Source organism: Erpetoichthys calabaricus, chromosome 8, assembly GCF_900747795.2.
Source record: "Erpetoichthys calabaricus chromosome 8, fErpCal1.3, whole genome shotgun sequence".
NCBI lineage: Eukaryota > Metazoa > Chordata > Cladistia > Polypteriformes > Polypteridae > Erpetoichthys > Erpetoichthys calabaricus.
The window spans coordinates 188,912,174-188,934,176 of NC_041401.2; the positions used below are offsets into that span (position 1 = coordinate 188,912,174).

General features: G+C 42.6%; 1 protein-coding gene across 2 annotated transcripts in view; it reads left to right on the forward strand.

The window, feature by feature from the left end:
- Positions 1-22,003, forward strand: part of heg1 (heart development protein with EGF-like domains 1) — an 80,780-nt gene that overhangs the window by 52,155 nt on the left and 6,622 nt on the right. For both annotated transcript variants that reach the window (XM_028807998.2, XM_028807999.2), the window contains exons 6-11: positions 3,867-3,928; positions 4,043-4,203; positions 9,573-9,707; positions 10,593-10,635; positions 10,773-10,810; positions 15,751-15,838. In XM_028807998.2, coding sequence (XP_028663831.2) covers positions 3,867-3,928; positions 4,043-4,203; positions 9,573-9,707; positions 10,593-10,635; positions 10,773-10,810; positions 15,751-15,838 — 527 coding nt within the window. The remainder of the gene's footprint in view (positions 1-3,866; positions 3,929-4,042; positions 4,204-9,572; positions 9,708-10,592; positions 10,636-10,772; positions 10,811-15,750; positions 15,839-22,003) is intronic.

The window sequence follows — 22,003 nt, forward strand, 5'->3', positions numbered from 1 at the left end:
GCTCGCCCACCCCACAACCCCCACCCCCGGGGGCGTTCTTCACACTAGCCACTTCACGTCTGTGCTGCTCGCATTGTGAAGGGGGGAGGGGCTGAATGCATGCTAAAGACGGATCAGCTGCTGGCTTGCTGTCGCTACTGCTACCGAGCTGCATGTTCTGCATGTCGCACTGCGTGTTGATCATTTAAAAGCCTGTACAGCAGCTGTCCTTTTGTCTCACTTTCTTGTCTCGTGGGACGTTAAAGTGCCTCCGAGAAATTGTTTGTAAGTAGGCCGTGAAGTGCAAGTTCTCTCGCAGGACTTCAAAGTATCTCTCCAAGATGATCACGTCTCAACCCAAGATTTTTTATATAATATATATATATATATATATATATATATATATATATATATATATATATATATATATATATATATATATATATATAATATATAGCCACAAACTTGACTCAGAGTCATAGAAAGGTTTGGGAAAGCCACCCGTATAATTGGTTTCCTGGCTGCAAAGTCGTAAAAGTGGATACAGCACTGATGTGCACAAAACCGAGTCCAAAACAGAACTGAGGGGATTGGGAAAAGGTGGAGGCTTTTAAAGGGGAAGACAGGAAGTGAGATCAAAGGGGTCAGGTTCATGAGGGTCTGCAGCCATAGGTTTGAGCCCGGACGTGACATCACAGGGGCCGGAGCCAGCAAGGTCTCCTTCCATAGGCTCGGTCCCAGAAGTGACATCAAGAGGGCCAGGTGGAATCTCCCGTGAATGGTCTACAGGAAAGGGAGAAAAAGAGTCAGTGCACTCTGACACATCCTGGTATGACTCATAACTGCCCATATATATATATATATATATATATATATATATATATATATATATATATATATATATATATATATATATATATATATATATAATAGATATATATAGATATATATAGATATACATACATATACAACTTACTTTAAAATGCAGGGTAACTGAGCAGGGTAGAAAATGACTGACTCGCTGTTGTATAATTATTTATACACTAACAAAATACCCGCACTTCGCAGCGGAGAAGTAGTGTGTTAAAGAGGTTATGTAAACATATATATATATACATATCTACATATACATATATACATACATACATAGTGCGTTGTAACACGGGCTGTGAATGTTACATGGGAGGGAGACGACAAATCACAGCTTCCCGCTTTCTAATCGGGCCTGTGATTGGTGCTTTGACTGATGCCTAGATCCCACAGTATGTCCCCTTAGGAGAGGCGTTAGACAAGTGTCATTGAATAGCAGCGCTGCAAGTTTAGTTTCTTTTCAATAAAGTCAGGCGTATAGTTGTACAGGAGAAAAATCTTTTGTAGGTCTATGAACTTAATTTATGCCTGTATGCGTCAGTCGCTTCATATTCTTTTCGTACCTTATCAGTTGTGTAATGTGTTTTTTGAACAGGTTTGATTCATCGAAGTGATCACTCGTGCTGTGTTCAGTCAGTCACTCGCTCGCTTCTTATTGTTTCGCTGCCTTCTCAATTGTGTAATGAATGTTTTCTTTAGCACTCTTTGTGGCTGTTCCTTGTTTTCAGTTCACGTGATTTAGTAGGAGGCGTGATGACGCGATACGCGACTCCGCCTCCCACGGCCATTGAGCTGCACTCCATTACAGTATATGGACAAAAAAGAGGTTCCAGTTATGACCATTATGTGTACAATTTCGAAATGAAACCGGCCTAACTTTTGTAAGTAAGCTGTAAGGAATGAGCCTGCCAAATTTCAGCCTTCCACCTACACGGGAAGTTGGAGAATTAGTGATGAGTCAGTCAGTGAGGGCTTTGCCTTTTATTAGTATAGATACCAATCCATGGGCGACGAGAAGCCATTGAAACCGTCCAATCATCATTCAGTTCTTCAGTGGGAGACACTGATGACTGCAGTTCGGTTTTGTCAGAGAGCAGGTTGCATTCTCCGGGCCTCTGGCTCGATGTTCCCTGACCAGCCATAAACCCCCACACATTTTCCATGTTCAGTAAGCTACTGTATATGTATGGACCGACTTGTGGAAGATTCCTCAGGCAAGACTGAGTTTCCTCATTGGGTCCACATACAACACCCTCCCATGTCTCAGAAACGCGCATCTCTGGTATGGCACAGAGGAGAACTACCACCTCTGTGATGCTCAGAGCCCAAGCTTGCAGCGCATTCTTTCAGGCTGCATGGCAGCTTTGATCCAGGGCTGGTATCCATGCCATCACGACCGAGTCCTGCTAAAAATGGCAGAGGTTTAGGAGTAACGCAGATGCAAAGTAAATAAGATCAAGTATGTCAACATCCCAACGGCGGACACACTTCATCAGGTAAGGGAGCCACTGCATAAAATATCAACCAGAAGGAGTGCTTTGTCTCGACACCTGGGAAGACGAGGGTGGACTTGGACCAACAGTTGAAAGTCCCATGTGAGATTGCCAAAACTTTCCTGCTTCCACATATTGTCCTGTGGTCCACCTCTGCCAGGAAAGTGATCATGAGAGATGGAGGAAGAAGAAGAAGAAGATGGACAGTGAGTTGTCTGTGTCATTTACAGAAGCCAGGATGGAAGGCATCTGACTTAACCTGATAGAGGTTGGCTGCAGAGACTGTCATTGGAAAATCCACCCAGGAAGCACCGAGTCCAGACAGAAGAAGACACTTAAGGAGCTGGCTGAGGAGGCAAAGCAAGGGGGTTTCAGGCTGTTGCTCAGAAGGAAAGACGAAAGGTGGGATCAAAAGGATCTTCTGGTCAGCTGCAGGGAGTGGTAGGGAGATGTCTCTACAGCTGCCCCACCACCTGGAGATGTTCCGGGTTTAAAGGACGTGAAATATCTCCTCCCAGCAGCTCACTCAATGGCACCAGTAGAGGTGGGACAGCCAGCAATGCACGGCAGGTAATTAATACCTGTGCTTCCATTGACCTATATGCTATGTATGGACTAGGTTTTTCTATGTCCCCAGTATAGCACATTCTTGCCTTCCATTGAACTATGTGCTATGTATGGACTGGGTTCTTCTACGTCCCCAGTATAGCACATTCTTGCCACTATCTGTGAACAGTGCATCTGCTCTAATCACTCGGGGTCTCTGCTTGAAAGTGGTTGGTCAGGCCTATGTTTAATCATCTAAGGACCCTACCTGAAAAGAAACTGCCCTTGCTTCACAAATCACAATATCAGATAGATCTGGTTACAGTGTGTGGACTTGTACGTCTAGACATCATTAGCATGAATTCATATTGATTACTTACACGTAATATGATTTTCATTTTTGGTAAATAGGACGGTTTTAAAAAATTGGCACAATTTACAAACCAGTGTCCGGCCTTCCCTAGGATCCCCCTTGGAGTTTCGAGGTGCTCATTTAATGGCGATTGAGCGTACTTCCACTCCTTTGGAATTCAGAGTCGATCGTTTAATGACGCTTCATCGTCCTGCATTTCCTCTTTGGAGTTTTGAGCCGATTATTTTAAGAAAGCTCAAATCGTTCTTCTGGTTTGGAAAATGAGTGACTCGTATCATCATACGCATATGGGATTAATACAAAAAGAGCTTTGAGAACCAGCAATTTTACATTTTGCATTGAAATTATTCACATGATGGCCTGGCCAGACGTTTTGCAAACCGGCAAAAAGTTTGTACAGACATTTGTCATTTTGTGGATTTCCAGTTGGAGAACACTGACTTAGAGCACCTGCGTCTGTAACTCCTCACGTTGGGATAAAAGAATCTTCTAAAATGGATGGATTTGTAAACTTTTCATAAGCTGTTTATTTCCTTCTCAAATATTGCCTCTCTTTAAAGCTGTCCCACTCAGGGAGTGTTGTACTTTTTTTTTCTTTTTTTCAGCTAAACGCTTCTCTAGCTTCGTACAGAGGCTATTATAAATCCGGCCTTCTCTCCACTGAAACGTGAGTATGTATGCTACAGTTACGCACTTTAAGCAGCAATAACAAAATGGTGACAAAAGGAATTGTTCATTGTATTAACTTTTTTTTTTTTAATTTGGTTTTCTCTTTCTGAAGGCATGCAGCCAAGGTCCACATTTTTGTTGAAAGCACGTTCTCCAAAACGTCCGACGTAACAGCCAGGGAGGTTTTCTACTCGGTACATAGGGCCCTCAGCAACTGTAGCTTCACGTCCCTCTGGTGTGAGTTTGCACGCCACTTCCAACTTTCCTACAGAGGTATCAGTTTATGTAATCCCTTTTTGAATTTTTTATCATTAAATATTTAATAATCTTTAACTCAATAATATTTATCATCTTATGGAATTATGTTGCAGTGTAAATTGATATACCGTAAAATACAGGGTGCCCACAAAACCACTCCTTGATTTTAAATGGTTACAAAATCAAAATTTATTGGAATACTCTTTCACCTTTTGAGGCTACAGTTTCATCAACTCATAAAGTTTCATATGGTATCTGTTGATTACATACACTCGATGTGCGCCCCACCTGTTACTCATCAATCCATCCATTATCCAACCCGCTATATCTTAACTGCAGGGTCACGGGGGTCTGCTGGAGCCAATCCCAGCCAACACAGGGCGCAAGGCAGAAAACAAACCACTGCAGGGCACACACACATCAAGCACACACTAGGGACAATGTAGGATCGCCAATGCACCTAACCTGCATGTCTTTGGACTGTGGGAGGAAACCCACGCAGACACGGGGAGAACATGCAAACTCCACGCAGGGTGGACCCAGGAAGCAAACCCGGGTCTCCTAACTGCGAGACAGCAGCGCTACCCACTGCGCCACCATGCCACCCACTCAGCAAACAACGATGCAATAATCGAGCTTGCACCAGATTTTCCGAAGCATATCCAGCGTGATGCCGTTTATAGCTTCAGTGATGTGTTCCTGCAGATCATCCATAGTTGCGGGTAGTGGAGGTACGTACACTCTGTCTTTCACGTACCCCCAAAGGAAAAAAGTCACAAACAGTAATGTCCGGTGATCTCAGGGGCCATTTGAGGAACACCTGGTTGTTTTATCCAGCGCAACCAATCCATCTGTTTGGCAGGCGCTCGTTGAGAAAATTACAGACAGCGAGATGCCAGTGCGGTGGTGCCCCATCTTGTTGAAAAAGGTAGTCACCTACCTCAGTAAGTTGTGGAAAAGAAGAAATGTTTTGAGTTAATGTATTTGCTGTCATCTTATTTATAAATATATTCCAATAAGTTTTGATTTTGTAACCATTTAAAATCAAGGAGTGGTTTTGTGGGCACCCTGCACTTAAATATGTGTAGCTACTTGTACATGACCCACCATATTTCAGAATTGTTTGTGTATGTTACAATAAGCCTACAAGTTAATCCAAAGCAATAATGTTTTATTTTTTTACATACCCATTATATTTTCAAATAAATCATAAGTTTCCTTGCCCGCTCTATTTCATTAGTAAGCAATTTGCACACTTACAGTATATGCCGAGGCAAACTTTACGTCACAACTGAGTGAATTGCTTTTATTAAAGACTCCACCTACCTTGAGTCACATGCAGTGAAAGGCTCGTTACCACTGGATAGCTGAGGGTGGGAACATTCCCATGATGTCTAGTTGTCTGTGATTGGTCATGCAGGAAATATATTGCATGTGCGACAGCTCATCTTTACCCACAAAGCTACTGTCAGAGTGCATGGGGATGGTTTGATTGACATGCAATGAGACTGGAAGTTTGTACTTCCGAAAATGGAAACGAAAGAAAACATTCGGTCAAGGAAGTCATGGAAAAGTTAGAGAATGCTAGAGTTAAGGAATAGAAAATCTTTGAGTCTGATTCTGATCAAAGTTTCTGATTCTGTTGAGAGCGATGTGATGGCTGAAGGACTCGATGCTGTGTTTGATTTGTAAGTATTGCTCATAGTATAACTTGGAAGTGTCGTGGTGTGCAGTTTTACAGTTCAAGCACAATGTGTTCAGTTACCTCACTCTAACTATGTCCCCTTAGGGCATAAAGGGTTTTAATATACATTTTGCAAAAGAATATAGATTTTAGAAAACATTATTAAAGTGCATTTAAAAAAAGAATATTGTTTATATCATTCGAGTGATACACAGCAGCATACCACAGCAACAAGGAAGTGTCGGTGGAGGTTAACCACAACGGGAAACAGCATGACTTCATCAAAACCTCAAAATGTCTAAATCCTTTAAAGAGGCCTAGGCCTTAAACTCAGTTCAGCCTGCAACCAACACTCAAGGAAAAGGACAACTCATAAATCCTTCGAAGAGGTCGAGGTCTTATACTCAGTCTGGCCTGTGGCATACTCTTAAGGAAAAGGGCAACTCCTAAACCCTTCAAAGAGGCCTAAGAGGCCTAAGGTTTAAACACAGTTCAGCCTGTGGCCTACACTTAAGGAAAAGGGCAGCTTGTAAATCCTTCAAAGAGGCCTAAAAGGCATAAGCCTTAAACACAGTTCAGTCTGCAGCATACACTGAAAGAAAAGGACAACTCCTAAATCCTTCAAAGAGGACTAGACCTTAAACTCAATCTGGCCTATGGCCTACTCTTAAGTAAAAGGGCAACACTTAAATCCTTCAAAGAGGCCTTAACCTTAAACACAGTTCAACCTGCTGCCTACACTTAAAGACAACTCGTAAATCCTTCACAGAGGCCTAAACCTTAAATGCAGTTCAGCTTGTGGTCTACTCTTAAGTAAAAGGGCAACACTTAAATCCTTCAAAGAGGCCTTAACCTTAAACACAGTTCAGCCTGCAACCTACACTCAAGGAAAAGGACAACTTGTAAATCCTTCGAAGAGGTCTAGGCCTTATACTCAGTCTCAGCCTGAGGCCTACTCTTACGGAAAAGGGCAACTCGTAAATCCTTCACAGAGGCCTAAACCTTAAATGCAGTTCAGCTTGTGGCCTACACTTAAGGAAAAGGGCAACTCTTAAACCCTTCAAAGAGGCCTAGGTCTTAAAATCTATCCAGCCTGTAGTGTGCACTTAAGGAAAAGGACAATTGGTAAATCCTTCAAAGAGGTCTTGGCCTTAAGCTCAGTCTGGGCCTGTGGCCAACTCTTAGGGGAATGGGCAACTGTAGTAGTGTTATATTTCATTTGGGGGTCCCTCCCCTGGCAAGGGTTCAAATTCATATTTTTTTTTTGTTGTCATTTTTGATTCTTCCGTATTTATTGATTTTATTTGTGTTTATTTGTGGTTGCTTGTGTTTATGTTTCAACGCCTTGGCTATCTTCCATGTTTTTTTGGGGGAGGTCCCTCGAGGAGCAGGGGCACCTGCAAATCACTCCCAGGAACTGCCCTCCTCCCTATAAATCCGGAGGATCTCCCACAGTTCCTAGTGGCTCATTGTAGAATGTACTTTGGAGTTGGTGAGTTCTTCTGTTTCTCTGTGTTTTGTACCAGTTTGATTTCTGGATTTCCTGACCTTCTGTTCTGTTTTTTCTGCTGTTTTCTGGATTTGTTTTGGGACTGTGTTTACTTTGGATTACCTTATTATGTACGCTACTCCTCTTTGGCTTTGTGCTCCACGTTCTTGTTACAGAGCGATTTTGGACAATAAATATTTCCTTTATGAAGATCCTGTATTTTTCTACCAGGTGGGTTTTGATGGTCTTACCCCTCTAGTCGTCATTATTGGAAGTGCTTTGTGGGACTTCTGTGCATTGGAACTCCTAGATTGTGACAAAAACCTTTGACGAAAGAAATAAAACTATTAATAATTTCAGGTTTTTAATTGAATACAAATTAAGTCCCAAAAATATACAAAGATTGCATAGAATGTTCAACAGTTGCTGACACAGTAGGCTGCTGTCCATCCGGGTTGTATTTGGGGTAAATGCACGCACCCATACATGATTGCTTTGCTTCAGCTTTAGGCAGATTGTAGGAATGAAGAACATTTCTGGTTAAAACTTATTAATGAGTGAATAAAAAAGGCTGTTCCCGCTCCCCTGCTTGATGGCTGTACTCTCTGTTTACTGTCTCTCGAGTCTTCTTCTTCTTCTTCCTAACTTTTTTACCACATTTGTGAAGGTTTAACTGTTGAACAGATTTGTCATTGTGGACGAAGACTTCAGACAAGACAGCAGGTGTGGTTATATAGCAGCTTTATTTTTCAGTGTCACAGTGAGAAGAGTTTCAGAAAAGCAGGCAATCAATATTGCATGACAGCGTCAGGGCTCTTCTGAACCCCATCTGTTGGGTGGGGCAAAGTTTTTATACCCCTAGAATGCGTGATTTAATATCATTATGAAATTCAACAGTCGACACTTTTATTATACACAATCCTCGAGCCCCTTCAACGCCCCTTGTGCGACGTGATTTCTTGGCCCCTTTGTTATGGCGTTCAGATGTAAACTAAGGGAAAATGTGATAAGGCAGACTCATGTGTGGAATGCTTAGACCTTGAGTCCTTTGGACAAATATTTTTCTGTTTGCTCAGCAAAGCATGCTGTATGGTTTCGTAAAGCTTACTTCTCAGAAATGAATTAGTACAAGAGAACAAAGAGAACATTCATCTTCTACATCATTATTTGTTCCAATCTAGGGCATCTTCGGGGTGGACGTCAACTTGTCACCTGTCATCCTTGATTCCGTCGAGCCAGTGCTTTTTTGGTCTGGCACACGGACTTTATCATAGGGCTGTCTGAGTTGTCATCGCTCCGGACTACTCGACCGTACCATCGAAGTCGTGCTGCACTCAGCTTCTCGTTGAACGGTGCTACCCCCTTGATCTTGCGGACATCTTCGTTTGTGACGTGATCAAACCGGGTGAGGCCACTGTAGTATCTGGATGTCCGTGACATGGAGTGGTTGCTCATGCTTGGTTTAAATTCAACCTCTGTACATGGCCACCGATCAAACGATCTTCGACTTGATCTTGCATTCCCACGACTTGACGCCATTTCTACCATGCCGTGTTGGCTCAAGCTCGGGCACCAGGAAGGGTAGCTCCATTAGATTACTGTATCTGAGTGAGTTAATGATAAACAACATGTACGGTCAATCCTGGTTTGGTCTGTATGTGATCAGAGTCAGTGAAAAACACCACAGCCTGGCAAACGGAAAGAGAATAAGGTGGGGATAATATAGGTGAAGTGGGGTCCCTCTGTGATAAAATAGGGACCAACTCCCATGATCAGAACCAGAATCCAAGTCGCTATTTTATTCCTCCAGTACTTAATGTGTAGGAATTTAAATTGGTGGCTTTGGAGCGGCTTATAAAACACAACACCGCATAGAAATAACAGAAATAACATACATTATAAATAGTGGATAGTCTTGTAATTATATAATTATAATTATTTTATAATATAATAGTTTTATAATTTTTTAGCCTCTTTACGGGTCCATAAAAATAAATGGAGATGTTGTTTTGGGGGTGTTGGAGTCAAGAAATGTAATGATCTGATAGTTTTTTTGCTGACTTGATAAGCCCAGTCAAAATAAGCTGAGGTTAAGGACCTCGAATGAAGACAAAGAAGAAGTGAAAACATTTTAATATTTGGTAATCCAATGTCTGGTGTTAAAGAACTATGCCATCTAACCTATGCCGATAAATTCCTGTTTATTCACAGCTTTGAGCCTCTGCACCCTCATGGGTCCCCTATGTGACACAGAGACGTCCATATGCATTGATGAGGACGGCTTTGCAGTCTGCCATTGCAAAGATGGCTACTTCAAATTTGGGGAGCAGGACCATGCTTGCAAAGGTACGTCCACTTATCGACTTCAGCGTATGAGAGTAGACTCTCAGACATGAAACACTATCCAACAGTCAGTTAAGAAAGCAAGCTGTGATGGCAGTGGTGCCGATTTGGTGCATTTGTAGCGTTCACTCTCCAACCTTCCCGTTCAGAGGTCTTCTCTGGTCAGGTCCCAATCCTTTCCATTCCTGGTCTGTTTTTGGTAAATGTGAAGATACTCATCAAGGCTAGGTACAAAGTTAGCAAAGCCTTGGAATAAAGTTCATAATGATGGGTCATATCGATAGGGGTGGAGCCTCCTCTGGGTGTTGTGGGCGGGGCCACATGCCCTCACCAGATGTCTTCTCGGAAGCTGCAGTTGGAAGAGAAAGGACTGTTAGCAATGGCACCTGCTCTTGGTTCATTGTGGTATTACTTACCACCGGCGAACCCTTAAGGTGACCCCCGGGCGCACATGCTTGACACGATATATACATATCATGGGCAGTATATACTGTGCCTGGGGTTCAGAGCGTATAGAAACTGGCAATGAAGGAGGTGCCAGTCCATCATCATGCAGCACATAACCACCCCCAGACCCTCCCCGCCCTGCTCACAAAGTTCGGGTCACTATCTGCTTAACACAGATATAAGGAGAAGGATGGGATGCATCTGCAGCTGCACTAACTACTGTGCCACCATGCTGCCTATTCTTAGTATATCTGTACATGTGTGCCATATAAAGAGACAAGTCTGTTGCATTCCTGACTACATTATACAGTACTGTATATACTTATATATTGATACATGTTAGCCAATGGGCTTAAGTATGACCTTTCTGTGAGGAATCACAATTTTTAAAGACACAACAATGCAACAGTTATCTTATTTATTTATTTCCTTTTATTACAGCATGCCGAGATGGTTACAAATTAGTGAATGGAACCTGTGTAATGTAAGTTATTGTATATTCATTTTTTTTAAATAATTAGACCTGTTTTATGTGTATATGTTTCTCTAAAAATTAATTAACTGTATGAATCTGGTATTTGTTTATAGTTAATTGTTATGTTTTTATTTTATTTCTTGCAGCTGTGACTTTGGATTTGGGGGATTCAACTGCAATAATCGTAAGTCTTTTGGTTTAATGTATGCTGCGTTCAAATATCAGACTAATAAAAGAGACCACAGTAGGACACAAAAGGAGGTGTGAAGGTCACTCTTGGCACACTCAGTCCTGCGACGGGTGCCATCTTGCTAAACAGGGCGCCGTATTTCATGTGGACAGCATGGTGATAAACTTGTCAAACCATATTTGAGGCAATGGTTCCACCTAGCGGTGAAACAGGTGAATTGATTTTTTTTTTAATAGTGTACAATATTAACAATGAATAACAAAGATTTTGGCTTGCTTACCACAAAAATCACCTTTAAATTTTCCAATCATATACCATTTTATTGCAATTACAATTTTTTTTTCATATATTATATAGTATTTCTGCATACAATACATCAACTAGTGTCGTAGTTAGGCGCTGCCGTGAGTGGCAGCCTTTCCAGCAGCTCCGTGTAGAACTTTATCTTCTTTATCTTCTCTATCTCTCTGATCACTCCTACCACTTTCTTTTATGTGGAAAATGTGAATTTCCCCTTGGGGATTAACTATCTATCTATCTATCTATCTATCTATCTATCTATCTATCTATCTATCTATCTTGCCTACTACACTAAAATTAAAATCTATCTATCTATGATATAGTGCCCTATCTATCTATCTATCTATCTATCTATCTATCTATCTATCTATCTATCTATCTATCTATCTATCTATCTATCTATCTATCTATCTATCTATCTATCTATCTATCTATCTATCTATCTATCTATCAACTACAACTAGAACTTTGGTAGTGATCTAACAGTAATGACACTACAGTATGGATGTACCAAGAACTGCAAATGGGACGGTCATGCTAAGGGTCTCAATACATTAAACCAGGGGTGTCGAACTCCAGGCCTGGTGGGCTGCAGTGGCTGCAGGTTTTCATTCTAACCCTTTGCCTAATCGGTGACCAGTTTTCACTGCTAATTAACTCCTTTTCCCTTCAGTTTAATAGCCCTGTTTTTAAGGAGTCAGTCCTCTGAATTGATTCGTTTCATCACTAAATGGTAACCAAACAGAAATGAGACATGAAATGAGCTGACAGATGACCAGCTAAATTGGGGCTTCAAACTCCAACCAATCTCTTAATGAGAAGCTGATTCCTGCTGTTTATTAAACCCGTTATTTAATTCTATGGCCTGTTGCTGCTCTCATTCCACCACAGCAGACATTTCCAAAACTGTTGGTTTTCTGTGTTTTCTAAGAACACCGTCAAAATGTTTTGGTGACTTCAGAGATCAACCTTACTGAGACGATCGCCTTTCTTAATTTTCAGGTTAGCTGGTCATGTGGCAGCTCGTTTTGTGTTTCATTAAAGTTTGGCTGCTAATTAAGGAAAAGGAAATATCTAAGGGGCCTGAGTCAAGTTAATTAAAACTGAGGCAAAAGAAATGAATTAGCAGCAAAAAACAGGTCACTAATTAAGAAGATGGTTAGAATGAAAACCTGCACCCACTGCAGTCCTCCAGGACCGGAGTTTGACACCCCTGCATTAAACAGAACTGGCCGCCCCGTAAGAACAGAAAAGTGTGGCACATAAAGCACTTGTATAAAACAGAGGGATGGAACATATTGTGAAAGCGATGAACATTCAAGGTGAAGGATTTGGTTCACAAGTCAGACAGGTCACCATCAATGGTTTGAAGGTCTGCTGGAGGGGCTGAGGGAAATCACATGGAAGACACCCAAGGAGGTTGTTGAGAATTTTCTTGGCAACCAAAAAGCATCCAACTGTTTTCCAACTCGTTGACGACTGGCTTCAAATGTACGAAACCACGAAGTGCACCATTCACGTTATCTGCATTCACACGTGGACTTCATCCCTGCCTTTCTTGGAGCAGGCAGTGATGAATGTAGTGAAAGGTCAGCAGGCATACCACACGCACTTCAGAAGAGGTCATCCACCTGAAGCTCAGCATTTTTGGGCCCGGCGAGTACTTGAATGGGAGACCATCTAGGAAAAGCTCGGGTTGGCACAGGAAGAGGTGTTGGCGAGGCCAGCAGGGGGCTCTTGCCTTGTCATCTGTGTGTGGATCCCAATTCCCCAGTGCAGTAACGGGGACACTGTGTTGCAAAAATCGTCACCGTCCTTCGGGTGAGACACAAACCCAAGGTCCTGACTCTCTGTGGTCATAAAGGATCCCTAGGCATTCCTAGTAAACAGTAGGGGGTATCCTGAATGTCCAGACTAAATTGCCCTCCATGGCCTGGTCATTCTAGCCCCCTAATCATCCCCTGTTTCTAGTTGTCGTTCTCTCTCTCTCACCCCTTTACCACATAACAGCTCATCTGTGGTGAGTGTACTGGCAAAAAAATGGCTGCCATCACATCATCCAGGTGGATGCTACACATTAGTGGTGGTTGAAGTAGCTCCCCACTCACTATGAATAACACTTTGAGTAGTGAGAAGTGTAATATATATAGATTGTGGCAAAGGCGCTATATTGGCGTCAACCCGACACAGACTGACAGCAGAGGCACGTAGAAAAATAAACAAAAAGGTTTTTATTTTTTCTTCAGCCATGGGGCATGTCTTCCCCGTGTCCCACAGGCCCTACCCAGTCCCAAAAACACCCCAAAAGAAAGTCACCACAAAACACTCCTCTTCCTCCACTCCTCCCAGGCAGCTTTGTCCTCCTACTCCTCCTGACTCTGGCGCCCTGAGTAGTGGCTGCAGGCTCCTTTTGTAACCCTCCAGGTGGTAATTGGCCTAATTAGGCTGCACTCCAGCCCACATGGGCTCATTAAGCCATGCAGCTCTTCCGGGTGGTGGCCATGGAGCCCAACAAGTCTGAGCCCTGAAGTCTCACGCCTGTGACCCCGATGTAACCCAGGAGGGCTGCCACTACGCGTTCTGGGAGAAGTAATGTGCATCCTATGACTGCTCCCCCAGATCCAGTGTCAAAGGGGCGTCCCGACCACACATGGGTCCGAGCCATCTGCCACAATATACAGTGCATCCAGAAAGTATTCCCAGCGCATCACTTTTTCCACATTTTGTTATGTTACTGCCTTATTCCAAAATGGATTAAATTCATTTTTTTCCTCAGAATTCTACACACAACACCCCATAATGACAACGTGAAAAAAGTTTACTTGAGGTTTTTGCAAATTTATTAAAAATAAAAAAATTGAGAAAGCTCATGTACATAAGTATTCACAGCCTTTGCCATGAAGCTCCAAATTGAGCTCAGGTCCATCCTGTTTCCCCTGATCATCCTTGAGCTGTTTCTGCAGCTTCATTGGAGTCCACCTGTGGTAAATTCAGTTGACTGGACCTGATTTGGAAAGGCACACACCTGTCTATAGAAGGTCCCACAGTTGACAGTTCATGTCAGAGCACAAACCAAGCATGAAGTCAAAGGAACTGTTTGTAGACCTCCGAGACAGGATGGTCTCGAGGCACAAATCTGGGGAAGGTTACAGAAAAATTTCTGCTGCTTTGAAGGTCCCAATGAGCACAGTGGCCTCCATCATCCGTAAGTGGAAGAAGTTCGAAACCACCAGGACTCTTCCTAGAGCTGGCCGGCCATCTAAACTGAGTGATCGGGGGAGAAGGGCCTTAGTCAGGAAGGTGACCAAGAACCCGATGGTCACTCTGTCAGAGCTCCAGAGGTCCTCTGTGGAGAGAGGAGAACCTTCCAGAAGGACAATCATCTCTGCAGCAATCCACCAATCAGTCCTGTATGGTAGAGTGGCCAGACGGAAGCAACTCCTTAGTAAAAGGCACATGGCAGCCCACCTGGAGTTTGCCAAAAGGCACCTGAAGGACTCTCAGACCATGAGAAAGAAAATTCTCTGGTCTGATGAGACAAAGATTGAACTCTTTGGTGTGAATGCCAGGTGTCACGTTTAGAGGAAACCAGGCGCTCATCACCAGGCCAATACCATCCCTACAGTGAAGCATGGTGGTGGCAGCATCATGCTGTGGGGACTGGGAGACTAGTCAGGATAAAGGGAAAGATGACTGCAGCAATGTACAGAGACATCCTAGATGAAAACCTGCTCCAGAGCACTCTTGACCTCAGAGTGGGGCGACGGTTCATCTTTCAGCAGGACAACGACCCTAAGCACACAGCCAAGATATCAAAGGAGTGGCTTCAGGACAACTCTGTGAATGTCCTTGAGTGGCCCAGCCAGAGACCAGACTTGAATCCGATTGAACATCTCTGGAGAGATCTTAAAATGGCTGTGCACTGACGCTTCCCATCCAGCCTGATGGAGCTTGAGAGGTACTACAAAGAGGAATGGGCCAAACTGGCCAAGGATAGGTGTGCCAAGGTTGTGGCATCATATTCAACAAGACTTGAGGCTGGAATTGCTGCCAAAGGGGCATCGACAAAGTATTGAGCAAAGGCTGTGAATACTTATGGACATGGGATTTCTCAGTTTTTTTATTTTTAATAAATTTGCAAAAACCTCAAGTAAACTTTTTTCACGTTGTCATTATGGGGTGTTGTGTGTAGAATTCTGAGGAAAAAAATGAATTTAATCCATTTTGGAATAAGGCTGTAACATAACAAAATGTGGAAAAAGTGATGCGCTGTGAATACTTTCTGGATGCACTGTATATACGTATATTACGAGGGATTACGCCTCTTCCAGACCATGAGGGGGTGACCGCCCTGGTGGCTATGGGGACCACGGGAAAGGAGCATGAAAGCTCAACCCTATAGGGGCCTGTGGTCACCGCCATGTACTTTACAATAAAAGTAACGGTCCAATGGCCTGACATGATGACATCCCTAATGACGACGTGCCACGTTTGTGTATTTATACCACTGCATGTTGGTTGGTTTTTGGCCCATGAATCGTTTGTTACTGATTATAAGCTTTTATCTTTGTATTACTTGTATTGACAACAACTGTAATAAATGGCAGTAATAACCTTGATCTCTGTTTTCATAGCATACAAGTTTATCATGGTGGTGGTCGCAGCTGCAGGAGGTGGTCTGCTGTTGATAATGGCAATCGCGCTAATAGTCACCTGCTGCCGGTGAGTCTTCATACAAAGTTGTAAGTTCCTTGGGAGGTGGTTATGTAATGATTTGAGTAGCACTTGAGAGTACGGGGCCAATGTATAGAAATGTATTAGTCACTGCCATGTAACAAGAGATCAATAAAGGCAATTCTTTGGTCTGATGTAATTCCCCTTGGGATTAATAAAGTATCTATCTATCTATCTATCTATCTATCTATCTATCTATCTATCTATCTATCTATCTATCTATCTATCTATCTATCTATCTATCTATCTGTTTAATCCTGCCGACTACACTAAAATGTCTATCTATCTATCTATCTATCTATCTATCTATCTATCTATCTATCTATCTATCTATCTATCTATCTATCTATCTATCTATCTATCTATCTATCTATCTATCTATCTATCTGTTTAATCCTGCCGACTACACTAAAATGTCTATCTCTATCTATCTATCTATCTATCTATCTATCTATCTATCTATCTATCTATCTATCTATCTATCTATCTATCTATCTATCTACAAAGCTTGTAAATCACCAGTGACGATGCATTAGAATAGCTTTATAGGACTCCTCCCAGAAGGGGCGGGGTCAGTTGCCCTCTTCTTAAAGCTGTGGAGACAGAAGGAGGTGATAATGCCTAGCGACAGGACCCCTGCTCGTCCCAGGGTGGTATTACATAGCTGTGATGTGCACGTAAGGTGCCTCTCTGTCATGCAAGTTATTTATCTTAACAAAATCTTAACAAATCATTTTTCTGCATGTTGTGCATGTGCATACAGACCACAAAATACTGTAAAAGAATAAAAAACGCAAAATACAGGAAAGGAATACAGAATGGCAAACTTTAATATTTCCGTCCATTCATTTTGAACTGGACTAAGTGGTCTGGGTGTGAGAATTATAGGTCCTGCCAATCCAGTTCAGAATCACAGGGTGCAGGAACGCATCCCAGTGGTTTTGGGGTCAAAGCAGGATTATGGAACACCCGTGTGTCACAGGGCATGCTCTCAGTCACACAGTGCAAAGAGATATGGGAAAGCATGCAAATGTTACTTGGACAGTGACAAGATGGGACGTCACACACCCAGACCCCTGGAATTAGGAGGCTGCAGTGCTCACCACTATGCCATCATTAAATTTGATATAAACTAAAAAATCCTGCGTCAAATGGCTTTGATAAACTGACTGGTAAATCAAACTTATCAACATCACTTTTATTAATTTACATTAGCACAACTATTTTAAATCTCCAAATTGAACCACTGAAGTGACAGTTTACTCATTGAACACGTAAAGTTAGGATATTTGTGAAAATGATGACACCGTGATTTGGGGTTTCCTTGTTGTGACATCACAGTAAGGGGCACACGTCCAAATTCTGACCCATAGACGGAAGAGAAAAAAAAAATACAAGTAATGGAGTATCCCATAATAGAAACACCATGGCATTAAGAAGCAAGAGAGGGGCAAATTCCAAGGCATGTTCTTGTTTTTTGAACTTTGCCCATGAAATATGTCAATAGTCCTTTTATGTAAATATCATTTGTAACTTACTGGCTTTTCTCATATCAACACTTAGCTTTTATTACACAGAAAGAATGTGCAATCAAATTTAGATAACATGTACAAGAATTTTACAGTTTCAAAAATGTAGTAGAAGAATGTCATAATATCATTATCTTAAACTGGCAGTGTCCAGTTTCTGGGTAACTATTTATCTACCTATCATATAATGCCTGATGGACGACTGTCATGTCATGTCGTTTTCTAACCTGAAAATAGGCAGTGGGGGGGATTAACAGAGTGAGCAGGAACAAACCCCTGACAGGGCACCGCTACATCACAAATTGAACACACACACACACACTCACACCCCCCAGTCCCCCCAACCTATCAACAAAATACACTTTAGGGACAACTTAGCCTCACCAATTCACCTAAATCTGTTTGTGTTTGGACTGTGGGAGGAAACCCACACAGACACGGGGAGAACATGCAAACTCCACACAGGGAGGACTCGAGACATGAACCCCGGTCTCCTTACTGTGAGGCAGTCAGGCAACCACTGAGTTAAGGGTTATCTATCTATCTATCTAGCTGCTGTGTCTATCTGTGTTATATAGTGCCTTACATTTTTTTCTATCTCTCAATACAGTGCATCCAGAAAGTATTCACAGCACATCACTTTCTCCACATTTTGTTATGTTACAGCCTTATTCCAAAATGGATTAAATTCATTTTTTTCCTCAGAATTCTACACACAACACCCCATACTGACAACGTGAAAAAAGTTTACTTGAGGTTTTTGCAAATTTATTAAAAATAAAAAAACTGAGAAATCCCATGTCCATAAGTATTCACCGCCTTTGCTCAATACTTTGTCGATGCCCCTTTGGCAGCAATTCCAGCCTCAAGTCTTGTTGAATATGATGCCACAAGCTTGGCACACCTATCCTTGGCCAGTTTGGCCCATTCCTCTTTGCAGCACCTCTCAAGCTCCATCAGGTTGGATGGGAAGCGTCGGTGCACAGCCATTTTAAGATCTCTCCAGAGATGTTCAATCGGATTCAAGTCTGGGCTCTGGCTGGGCCACTCAAGGACATTCACAGAGTTGTCCTGAAGCCATCCATCCATCCATCCATTTTCCAACCCGCTGAATCCAAACACAGGGTCACGGGGGTCTGCTGGAGCCAATCCCAGCCAACACAGGGCACAAGGCAGGGAACCAATCCTGGGCAGGGTGCCAACCCACTGCAGGACACACACAAACACACCCACACACCAAGCACACACTAGGGCCAATTTAGAATCGCCAATCCGCCAGTCCTGAAGCCACTCCTTTGATATCTTGGCTGTGTGCTTAGGGTCGTTGTCCTGCTGAAAGATGAACCGTCGCCCCAGTCTGAGGTCAAGAGCGCTCTGGAGCAGGTTTTCATCCAGGATGTCTCTGTACATTGCTGCAGTCATCTTTCCCTTTATCCTGACTAGTCTCCCAGTTCCCCACAGCATGATGCTACCACCACCGTGCTTCACTGTAGGGATGGTATTGGCCTGGTGATGAGCGGTGCCTGGTTTCCTCCAAACATGACGCCTGGCATTCACACCAAAGAGTTCAATCTTTGTCTCATCAGACCAGAGAATTTTCTTTCTCATGGTCTGAGAGTCCTTCAGGTGCCTTTTGGCAAACTCCAGGCAGGCTGCCATGTGCCTTCTACTAAGGAGTGGCTTCCGTCTGGCCACTCTACCATACAGGCCTGATTGGTGGATTGCTGCAGAGATGGTTGTCCTTCTCCTCTCTCCACAGAGGACCTCTGGAGCTCTGACAGAGTGACCATCGGGTTCTTGGTCACCTCCCTGACTAAGGCCCTTCTCCCCTGATCGCTCAGTTTAGATGGCCGGCCAGCTCTAGGAAGAGTCCTGGGGCCTCATGTATAACGCCGTGCGTAGAACTCACACTATAACATGGCGTAAGCACAAAAGCGGGATTGTGCGTACGCACAGAAAAATCCAGATGCAGGAATCTGTGCGCACGCATACTTTCACATTCTTCCACTAGATAAATCCCGATTTGCGTGAAAAGTAACGCACGTGCACGCGCCTTCTGTCCCGCCCCAACTCCTCCCAGAATTACGCCTCTTTGAATATGCAAATCAATATAAATAGCCTTCTGTGAAAAGACAATGGGAAAAGCACAGGGGAAAATATAAGAATTTCAGCGAATACCAAGTGGAGGCAAAGGAAAAACGTACTATTTGTTGGTTTAAACAGTGGTATAATCAACAAAAGAAAGATGATCGAGTGACAGAGTGTCGGAAAAACTCGAAAGATCAAATTCACAAAGTCGCACAGTGCCCGAAATAAAAAAGAAATCACATATCAAAGTCGCTGTGAAAAGGCGAGTCGAAGCCCACCGTCTGAGTGTCATATGAAAGCTTATTAGGGTACAAACAAAAAACATAGGCACACAGTGGGAAAAAGCACGAAATGTCAACTTTAATCTCGAAATTTCCACTTTAATCACGTAGTTTATTTTGACATTAAAGTAGAACATCATAAACTTCATCTTAAAATCGTTTATTTTACTAGTTTCTCAAGTAGCATGTTAAATGCTTTTTTTTGTGTTCGATCTTCTATGTGCTCTATGTGTGTGAATCACTACGTGCTTCCGTTCTTTCTCTTTCTCTGACAGGACACAGAATGCATTACATTCGAGATATTACAGCTCTCTGAATAATTAAAATACTGAGATGTATACGTGATATTATTTTCATGATGATCGGAATGAAAGCATGTTATTAAACATGGGAACACGGTGATGCAGTGATTGTTCATATCTCACGCAAGAGGCTTGCTGCACCATGTGTGACCATCGATGAAATAATTTATTACAGAAGTACTGTCTCTTTCAAACGTACTAACCTCCAATTCCTGTCCATACTTTTCTTTCTCCAATCGCCACACAATCAGCTCTGTAATAGACGTGAAGCCATTTGTAAGCTTAGAACGCCGATTCTTCAAAACTTTTAAGGAACATTGAAATATCTTCGTAGTACATGTTTAATTATTCTATTCGTCTATCCTTCCAGTGTCGCGTCAGCACCAGCGAGAATACAGCGCAAGGCAGGAGCTATCCTTGAACCAGCTATACGCTGCGGCACCGTGTCCTCACATGTTTATTTATTAACAATACAGATTATTTAAATGAAGTTTAAAGTTTTATCTGTATACTATAAGCAACATATTTTGCTGCATTTCATCTTAAAAATGATATTGTCATCATACGCGCTTTATAAAGTGGCGCAGGTTGTGCAATATTATAACTGTAGTGCAAGTTTACAGTGAGGTGATTGAGTGCGCTTATAGTTCTTGGGATGAAACTGTTTGTGAAACGCGAGGTCCGTACAGGAAAGGCTTTGACGCTTTTTGCTGTGGTTGAGATCGTGTGTACTTGAAACTGTATACCGATCATTCTCTTTCCGATCAGCTGCTGCTGTGATTCACACTCAGATACAGTGATATAAATACTCCGAGTGGTGCAGTGAGAGTAATATGGAAAAAGATGATCCGCAGTGGCAACCCTTAACGGGAACAGCAAAAAGAAGAACAAGATGCAGTGAGCGTAACAACGCTAAAGCAGTTCTGGTATTTGGAATACTATGGCTATTCCCTGGCCCATTATATTGCAGCAGGTTAATTACAATCAGATGCATTACACTAATAAACAATATGCAGTTAATTTCAGTGTATTTATAAAGCCGCGTCAGGAATGTGGAGCTAAGAAAGAAAGGATGAGCACACAGGAACAGTAGTTTGACCATTCTGTGGACCATTATATTGTTACAGGTTAATTACAATCAGATGCATTAAATTTATGAACGATATGCGGTTAATTTCAGTGTATTTGACAAAGCCGCCGCCGTGGATGTGGATCTAAGAAAGAATAACCACACAGGAACAGTAGCACTGCTTTGACGCTGGGTGCCGCCAGTCTGCAAAACCGAGCGGAGAAATTGCGTATGCCAAGGAATGAGTTACCGTGGAAATGTGCGTGGCTTTACGCCAAGGTTAGGTTTTATACATCGCGATTTGAGCGTGGAAAGGTTCGTACGCAACATTTCTGTGCGTACGCACCATTTATACATGAGGCCCCTGGTGGTTTCGAACTTCTTCCACTTATGGATGATGGAGGCCACTGTGCTCATTGGGACCTTCAACGCAGCAGAAATTTTTCTGTAACCTTCCCCAGATTTGTGCCTCATGACAATCCTGTCTCGGAGGTCTACAGACAATTCCTTTGACTTCATGCTTGGTTTGTGCTCTGACATGAACTGTCAACTGTGGGACCTTCTATAGACAAGTGTGTGCCTTTCCAAATCATGTCCAGTCAACTGAATTCCACAGGTGGACTCCAATGAAGCTGCAGAAACATCTCAAGGATGATCAGGGGAAACAGGATGCATCTGAGCTCAATTTTGAGCTTCATGGCAAAGGCTGTGAATACTTATGGACATGTGCTTTCTCAATTTTTTTATTTTTAATAAATTTGCAATAACCTCAAGTAAACTTTTTTCATGTTGTCATTATGGGGTGTTGTGTGTAGAATTCTGAGGAAAAAAATGAATTTAATCCATTTTGGAATAAGGCTGTGACATAACAAAATGTGGAAAAA